General features: G+C 26.0%; 3 protein-coding genes across 4 annotated transcripts; 2 read left to right on the top strand and 1 right to left on the bottom strand.

Annotated features, from left to right (window-relative positions):
* Positions 1 to 582: 582 nt before the first annotated feature.
* LOC102670972 (TATA-box-binding protein) lies at positions 583 to 2,112 on the bottom strand. Of its 2 annotated transcripts, none has more exons than XM_006610385.2 (5): positions 1,676 to 2,112; positions 1,494 to 1,600; positions 1,077 to 1,320; positions 798 to 996; positions 583 to 723 (listed from the first exon to the last, which is right to left on the bottom strand). In XM_006610385.2, exons 1-5 carry the CDS (start codon positions 1,772 to 1,774, stop codon positions 647 to 649), a joined length of 726 nt encoding a protein of 241 aa, XP_006610448.1. In that variant the 5' UTR covers positions 1,775 to 2,112; the 3' UTR covers positions 583 to 646. The 2 variants fall into 2 exon arrangements, with proteins under 2 accessions (XP_006610448.1, XP_031363853.1); XM_031507993.1 differs by having other exon boundaries at positions 1,089 to 1,320.
* A 193-nt stretch (positions 2,113 to 2,305) lies between these two features.
* Positions 2,306 to 4,381, top strand: LOC102671110 (intraflagellar transport protein 52 homolog). The gene is made up of 6 exons (XM_006610386.2): positions 2,306 to 2,745; positions 2,829 to 3,046; positions 3,125 to 3,233; positions 3,308 to 3,590; positions 3,663 to 3,911; positions 3,989 to 4,381. Exons 1-6 carry the CDS (start codon positions 2,606 to 2,608, stop codon positions 4,256 to 4,258), a joined length of 1,269 nt encoding a protein of 422 aa, XP_006610449.1. The 5' UTR covers positions 2,306 to 2,605; the 3' UTR covers positions 4,259 to 4,381.
* Positions 4,382 to 4,646: 265 nt separating this feature from the next.
* On the top strand, positions 4,647 to 7,300 carry LOC102681146 (nuclear transcription factor Y subunit gamma-like). Its single transcript, XM_006610376.2, has 6 exons — positions 4,647 to 4,846; positions 5,023 to 5,155; positions 5,256 to 5,723; positions 5,797 to 5,970; positions 6,049 to 6,218; positions 7,212 to 7,300. Exons 1-6 carry the CDS (start codon positions 4,824 to 4,826, stop codon positions 7,282 to 7,284), a joined length of 1,041 nt encoding a protein of 346 aa, XP_006610439.1. The 5' UTR covers positions 4,647 to 4,823; the 3' UTR covers positions 7,285 to 7,300.
* The last annotated feature ends 2,096 nt before the right edge of the window (positions 7,301 to 9,396 follow it).

The raw sequence follows: 9,396 nt of genomic DNA, 5'->3' as shown, positions 1-9,396 counted from the left end.
TATATATATATATTCTATTATCAAAAATTAATTATTAAACTTTCATGAAATTCAATTTTACAAAAATTACCATTGTTTCATAAAAATATAAATAATTTAATTAAATATAAATAAAATTAAATATAATATAATTAAATAAATGTATTTCTAATATTTTTTATAAAAACACATCTTTGAAACATATATCTAGTGAGATAAATATTTTATAAAAATTTATTTATCAGTTATATTTATCAGTTTTATTTTCATAATGATATAATATTGATTAATATTTTTATATTTATAATGTTCAGAAATATATGATTCAAATTTATTTCTATAAAAGATATATATTTATAAGTTATATAAGAAGCTTAACATATTATATATATATGCTATTATATTTGTATAATTTTTATATAAATTATATAATTTAATTTATTAAAGAAGATCTAATTTGTAATTTGTGCAAATATTATTAAGATAATATTATATACACTTATATACTATTAATTTTTACTGATAAAAAATTGTTACTTTCCTAATAAATTATGTCAATTATATATGAACTTAAATTATATTATATTATATTTGATAACATGATCAATTTTAGTTGCTTTTATATAAATTATTTATCTTACAAAAACTTAAAATATGAAAAAATTTATTATTGCTTTCTGAAACTTTTCAATATTGGATATATATTATTAAGTGCATCTTGCAATTCAGTTCTATTTTTTGCTCCTAAAAAATTAATATATATAAATATATAAATATTTATAAAAGTTAAAAATCTCTTTCTTTTAATTTATTCTTACCTGTTAATACAACTTTTCCATTTACAAATATAAGCAATACTACTCTTGGTGATACCATTCTATATATAAGACCTGGATAAAGTTCAGGTTCATAACTAGAAAATTGTCCATGTATATGATTTAAATTTTCTAATTTAATTGGAAATTTTAGATCACATGTAGCAACTATATTTTGTATTTTAAAATTATAAAATTTAGCCTGTAATAATAGACACGTAAAATGAAATATAAGATTATTAATTCTCTATTTATTTAAATATAATATATAATACTTCTTACTGCAAAACCTAACTTCTGAATTATTCTTGCAAACTTTCTTGTTGCTAAATAAGAGTCTTCTTCACTTCTTGCACCAGTACATACTATTTTTCCAGAATGAAAAATTAATGCAGTAGCTCTAGGATTTCTAATCCTCATAATCAGACCCATAAATCTTGCTGGATTATATTCAGAATTTCTTGTTCTTGTATTAATATACATTAATGGTAACTCAATACCTAAGTTAACTGTAGAAACTACATTTCTAAAAAAAAAAAAGAATATAATTCAACTATGTGTCTATGTATTTATAAACTTGAAATATTTACTTTCATTTGAAATACATATAATAAATTTAATTATTCTCACAAAATTTATTTAGATAGTTTGTATAAAAATGAAAAAAAGATTTATAACTGAAGTACTTGTATCACTTACTGTAAACAAGGTTCTATCACTTCTTTTGTACTATTAGCTGGGGTCATCGGACTTATCAATGATTGTGGATTAACATTTTGCGATGTACTCGGTCGTGGAACATTAGTCTAAGGTAAAAATTAGCAAATAAATCGGAAAGTTATGAACAAATGCATACTCTATAAACATATTTATTAATTTACCGATTGCGGCGGACCCATCAAACCATCCTCCCCAGCATTTTTTGCAGGGTTACCAAGTAACTTTTTTAATTCATTGTCTTCTTGTACAATTGCAGTCATCTTGTTTGTATCAATTCTTGAATAATTATAAAATCATTTTAATCACATGGATCACCAACCATTTTGAACAATACTCACAACTAGTGCGTCATTTGAAACGCCATCTGTATATGATCAGCTGATTGTTTTCATACATTTTAATATATTCTCATAAAATAATACAATAGAATAGGCTTACTATTCAATGCATTTTTTTATTAATATTATTTTATTTAATTTTCTTCTTCTTATTTTTTTTATTGCTTTTTCAAATTTCATTATCGTTGCTGAATATTTTGCATTAAAACATTTATATCATATTTTAATCGTCTTATACATATATTGTAAAGAATATTATATTAATATTTTATTAAAAATCAAGATTAATTGTAATTTTAAAAGAAAAATGATGCAAGTATTGACAATTGACATCTCATACATATGTGAGATATAATCATGCGGTAAGAGAATACATATAGATAAGAAAAGCAAATTAGAGTAAAAATTGTAGAATCAGCGCCATCTCTTGAGTGCTTTATTTTATCTTCTCTTTGGAGAGATGTTTTTAATTAAAAAATGGCGTTGATAGTCAATTCTTATTTTATCTTTATTTTTCTTCATCTATTTAGTAATACATCATATAATAAATTTTTACATCCCTGATGTATTCTTACACGATAAGCCAATTATATTTGAAATTTTGATATGATTATAGTTGCCAATGACAACGATGAATTATAATTAAGTATACATATCAGAATACAACTTAATTAGTATACACGATAAAAAAATAGAATTAAGTTGTCAAAAATTGTTTTAAGATTTATTTAACATAATAAAGTGACAATCACTATGAGCTCAATCTTTGGCGGCAGTGACAGTAACAATAATTTAAACGTCATTATTTTTGACGCGTCAAAAAACGAGAGAAAATTGAATGAAGAATTTAAAATATTACAAAGAAAGTTAAAATCAAAATGGAAATTTATCGAGTAATGTTATATTAATTATATTTTGATTATATATTTTCATTGAATTCGAAGTATATTTTTTTATATCTTTTATCATATTTTAGAAACAACGATGTTTTAACAGAAGAATTATTATTGACAGGCAAAATATTAGTATTGCCTGGTCCACGAAATAAATTTACAGAATTAGAAATGAATTCGATTAGAGCATTTTTAAATTCTGGCGGACATATTTTAGTTATGCTTGGTGAAGGTGGTGAAAAAAAATCAAATACCAATGTAAATTTTTTATTGGAAGAATTTGGCATAATGGTGAACAATGGTATTTCATTATAAAAATTTCTAATGAAAATATAATTAAAAAAACTTTGTTTGATTTTATTTATTATCAAATTTTTAGATAGTGTTATACGTATGAGTTATAGTCAAACAATGCATCCAAAAGAATGTTTAATATCTCAAGGAATGTCAAACAAATCCATATTTTCAAGAAATCATGATGAATATATGTAAATTATTTAAGTATAATTATTAATTGTCATATTATATAAAAATATTTTATTTTTAATATATCATATTACAGAAACATGAACTTTTTATATCCATATGGAGCAACTTTAAACGTAGCACAATCATCTAGAGTTGCATTATCAAGTGGATCAATAGCAATTCCAACAAATAGACCTATTTGTGCTTATCATTATAATGAAACCAATGGTGGAAAATTACTTGTTTTAGGTTCTTCAAGAATGTTGACCGATACATATATTGAAAAAGAAAAAAATGATTCATTAAGACAAATGATTTTTGATTTTTTTGAATCTACAGATATTGTAATTAAAGAATCTCAAATGGATGATGTAGATGTAAGTTTCTATATTTTAATTGATCATATCAACAATTATTTACTATTATTAATGATAACAATATTTATCTAGTTTTGGGAATATAATTTTATCCCAGATATTACACAACAAGCTGATAATCCAAAAGTATGTACTCAAGATATGGATATTATGGATAATCCTTATGATTATACCAAATTGTTTAAACATCATCTTTATTCAGTAAACTTAGATATGGTACCCTCTTGTATAAAGGCTTATGAAGTTCTTGGTGTAAAACATGAACCACTTACTCTTATTCCACCACATTTTGAGACTCCATTACCACCTATGCAAGCTTCAGTAAGATTGTTATTATTGCATTATAAATATATATTTTAAATCAGATATATGGCAAAACAAATTTATTTTTTTTATAGGTTTTTCCACCAAGTTTTCAAGAATTACCACCACCAGCTTTAGAATTATTTGATTTAGATGAAGCTTTTAGTTCTGATTTATTGAAATTATTACAATTAACAAATAAATATATGGCAACAAAAGATTTATCAAAAGATATGGAATTAGATCATTACATTCGAGAATTTGGAAGTATTATTAGAATAAGTAACTCGGAAACTCATTCAGCCAAAGAAGTATTAAATATAGTTTTTCAAAGTATCTGTAGTTATAAAGCTATGCACGAATGAAAAAAAATTGTATATATTAAAATTATATATATTGTGTTTTAATATTTTACTTGTACTACATTTATAACATAAATGTACACAATGTAAAAGATATGTACATAATTAAAAGGTTATAATATTGTATATTTTTTACTGATTAAAATTATTTTCAATTATCTTTTATCGTGAAATCTTATTTTGTAGAACATCATTCCAGAAGTTTTATATCGACAAAATCATGAAATTAGAATAAATCTTATATTTTATATAAATTTATGCACTTTGTCACATTAATTTAGATAAAGGATAAGAAAATACATTAGATATTGCGTTTATTGTTGCGCTTTATCTATAATGATATATAACATAAAATGAATGTTACTGCCATCTATCGTGAATACTCTGAAATTTAAAGTAAAATAAAATTGATTATCATGGCAGTATAATCATTAATGCACATAATAATTTATTTGTCAATAATCAACTAAAGTATTTGCAATTTACTTTAGGTTTATTTTAAATAGTAAAATGATTTTCATAATTTAGAATATTCTTTCTTATGTCGTTTCAATAGTGTTTATAAAAAATGTCGGTATTCTTCGTGAATGCGTGAGTAAAATTATTTGTTTCTATATTATTAGGTTATATGTATATTTTTCCTACATATTTATTTCAAAATTTTTTTAAAAAATGTAGTGTTACTTTACAAAAATATGATATATATTGAATAAATAAATAATAATTATAATGTAAATATATTAACTTGTTATTATTATTCTGTTTAGTAATCAAGATAGTGAAGTTGAAGGTGATTCAAATGGAGACTTACAAATTGCATCGCCTGGCAGTTCTGAAGCTCAACAAACTTTGGCACAATTTTGGCCAAAAGTTACAGAAGAAATTAAAAAAATTACTACTGTAAATAATAATTTAAATATTATATGTTTTATAACATATTATTTAATTATTTTATTATTACTTAATAATGATTTAATTTTATTTATTATTGGATTTATAGATGGACTTAAAAACGCAATCATTGCCATTAGCAAGGATAAAAAAAATTATGAAACTTGATGATGATGTTAAAATGATAAGTGCAGAAGCTCCAATGTTATTCTCTAAAGCAGCAGAAATTTTTATACATGAATTAACATTAAGAGCATGGGTTCATACAGAAGATAATAAAAGACGTACTCTTCAAAGAAATGATATAGCAATGGCAATAACTAAGTATGATCAATTTGATTTTCTAATTGATATAGTCCCTAGAGATGAATTGAAACAGAGTAAAGCACAGACTGAAAGCACTGTACGTACTTCTATGAATTCAGATCAGGTACATTACTACTTTCAATTAGCACAACAACAAGCTTCTGCCAATCAAAATGTCCAAAGTGGTAATGCTACTACACAACCTATACAAATAGTGCAACCGTCAACTGGACAAATACAAACAATTAATATTGGTAGTCCAGTAGAACAGGTATATATTTTATCCTTATAAAATATTTTATTTCTTTTATAAATTGAAATATTTATTAAATAATTTAATATAGGAAAGCACTACTCCAAATACAGCACAGACTGTAACAGTACAAAGTCCACAACAATCATCAGGCCAACAAATTATACAATTACAACAGGCTCAACAAACACCTACAACACAAACTGGGGGAATACAAATTGTACAACAAATTGTAACACCTAGTGGAGAAATTCAACAAATACCAGTATGTATACTATTTTAGGATCTAATATGAATTTATTATTTATTTATATTTATTTATTCAACTTGTATATAACTTTAGATACAATTAACGCCTCAACAACTTCAAATGATTCGTATGCAAGTACAAGGTGGAAGTAATCAACCAATTATAATTCAAACTGCTCCTATACAAGCTCAACCCCAATTGATACAGGTTGCGCAAGGTGCTCAAGCACCGGTGTTTCTACAAACTAGCGGAACAGACAATGAGTAAATATTAATTAATTTTAAGAAATATTTAATGTTTAGTACAACAAACAAAAAACCGGATAAAACAGTAAACATAAACTTGTATGGTAAGGAATAAAATTTTTTGTAAATTATTCCTAAAACAAAAGCGTTTTATAACTTTTATCCTTATTACAATACGATATCGCGAAAATAATTTCTGCTTGATGTGACTATAAAATTATACGATTATACCATGAGTAGATGGTTTAACTTCGGCAATTAAAGTTAAAATTTTTAATGAAAGTAAAATTTCGTGATCATTTAAATACTTAAAAAGCTGTTTTCAAGGACAATGTATATCGTAGAGCGGTTATAAGATGCCGATCGAAGGGTTGTCACTGAAGCGAAATGAAGTGAATTGAAGCGAGGTAAAGTGAAGAATAAAGATAAGCAGCCAACGCAAGATGTAATCTGATTCGTACGTCGCGTTCCTTAGCCGCTGGCTGCTTCGCATGGCTGAGCTTAGGACTGGCTGGTGCAACTTGTATTATGTTTCACGTTGCTGCGGTTCTTGTCTGGCAAGTCTTGAGCTCGAAGCCTTCAACAGTTTCGAAACGTCACGTAATAATAAATATATTAAAATTTATCCACTTATAAATTATACTGAATCATTTTTGATTGCTCAATCAATTAATGCGATAATCTAAGAAAATATTTCATAAATGTAATATAATTTATAAATGGTAAATAGTAATAATGGCAATAATGGTAAAAGATTTGAAATTATTTTATGTAATTCAAGATTATGACATAAATATAATTATGTTAACATTACACTATATTGTAAAATATTAATTATTATTTATGTATTTATCAGAATTTTTAATTAAAAATTTATAAATCAAAAAATAGAAAAAACAAAATACATTAGAAAAATAATAACATGTAAATTTATTATACATTTGCAAAATCTTGAAAAATCATCGTTAAATAAAACAAAAATATCGAACTATTATTATCAAATGATTGTAGCTCCACGAATATTTTCATCGCAACGAAGAGTAACGGAAGGATGAGTGCCCTAAGCAGGAAGACTAAGAGATGAGGAAGAGGGTAAAGAAGATGGTGGCACGTCTTGAAGTCCTTTTATTAGCACGGAACAAAGATGTGCTCCATTTAGTGACGTTGCCACCATGGTTCTGGTTGCCAAGGAAACCTTGTGCGCCCAACGTTGCAGTCTCAAACATATTCTCTGGAGATTTTAATTCTTCCTTCAAGAACGCTTCGATGGGTCCTTCCACCTCGCGATCTACGCCACTGCTTGAATACTCGGATTTCACGACATGTTTACAAAGATCCTAGAGATAAGTTGAGAATGGCCGCCGCAGCCCATGCCTCCTCCATGGGTGTAAGGTGACAGCTGCCTGCGCCTGCGTTACATGCACACAGGGTGTCCGAAAATTAGCTTGCCATCTCATTTGTGATTTATATACGCACTGATTAATTAAGAACGACATTCACAACATATTTTAACTTCATTTCTTGTATCTTAATCGTCGATACTAGAAATTAAAGTTATAAATATTATAAGATATTGATTAAAACTTGTACCTATTAAATATTACACAATAAAATTTATCAATTAAATTTTTATTAAAAGTTAAATAAGATAAATAAATTATTTGTGTTTGAAACAATATTGTATATTTAGCAAAATTTCCCAATCATTCTACTATTATAAATGATTTTATCATAAATATTAATTCCGGAATTTCTAAGTTGTATATTTATAAAATTTTTGCTTTCTAATTGTCCATTCTTCAAACAGTAAATTATATACTAACAATATAAGTCGACATTTTCGAATTGTACACCCCATATAACCTAAGATACGTTTGTACATACCTACTTAAACAAATCCTTTGGTGTGTGTGCGCGAGATCCCCACCCTTACATACACATATATAAGAAAGAGAAGGAAATATCTCGCTTACTTAGCTGGGGCTGAACCCACCCGCAGGATTTCTACACGTGTGTGCACTTATTTTAGCAGGATCTTATCGTGAAGATATGTCGTTCGAGAAACAAAAGAATACATTTTTTAATGAAAAAAAAATTCTAATTTTTCTCTTGAAACTATTTAAATTGATAATAGTACCTCTTATCTAATATTTTATTTAAAATAATATTTATAATTTCAATTATATAGATATCATTTTATATCATACTTTTCTTATTTTATATGCTATAATAAACTATTATAACTATAATAAATATAATAAAAATAAATATATAATTATAATAAATAATTTTAATGTTACATCGAATGACGTCAAATTTTTTTAACGATTACACAAAGTTACGATTTATAATTATTATATTAATTACAATCATGATTTCTAAAAGAGATGAAAATAGATATTTAAATATATTAATAGAATTTACGAATGAATATTTTTTTATTGATGGAAAAATATTTATCATTAATTTTTTTATTGTCTGCCAAAATGACCGGCATAATTCACTCAAGTAAAAGTTAGTTTGTTCGGCACTAAAAGACATATGTACATACCTGAACCTCTTCAAAGTAAATATTCTGGTCCATACTCATACACTTTTTTCTAAAATGTTCATATAGGTGTGTGCACCCTTGGGTGGTCGACGCGCACATCGAAGCACACCATTTGTACGTTAGAAATAGACCACAAGCGTCCCACATACTTCAAGCTAGTACTGCACTTACTCGCACGCTGTCTTATTTATCAATACACAAGGGTTCTTCGCAACTGTATATAGCACTACGATGTCATTATATTATAAAGGTATCAACCCTTATATCGCTTTCTTTTTCTGAGTGAGACAACGACTGGATTCGATCAACAGGATGTTGACGCCATGTCTCTTTCATGTGCCTTTCTTTATTACCTTCGATCTCCGTCGAACGACTCTTGGGAAACTTGACAACATCCATTTCGCGTAACGCTTCACGAGCTATATCGCATTTGTATTCGTGGACCGTACGTACATCGTAAGTTACGTAGTATATAAATCTATGTATCTTTTTTTCTTTTTTTTATCTTTTTAAAAAATATTATAAAAAGATTTTAAAAAGAATATACGTCTAATTTATCTAAAAGATAAAAATTTCTCCTTTTTATTATATTGTAAAACTATGATCGGATTAAGGTAAATACTTATTCTGCTCTGTTGCACTTAT

Source organism: Apis dorsata, unplaced genomic scaffold (genome assembly GCF_000469605.1).
Source record: "Apis dorsata unplaced genomic scaffold, Apis dorsata 1.3 scaffold_74, whole genome shotgun sequence".
Taxonomy (NCBI): Eukaryota; Metazoa; Arthropoda; class Insecta; order Hymenoptera; family Apidae; genus Apis; species Apis dorsata.
Note: the sequence above shows the minus strand (reverse complement) of the source record. Positions and strands in the feature narration are given on the sequence as shown.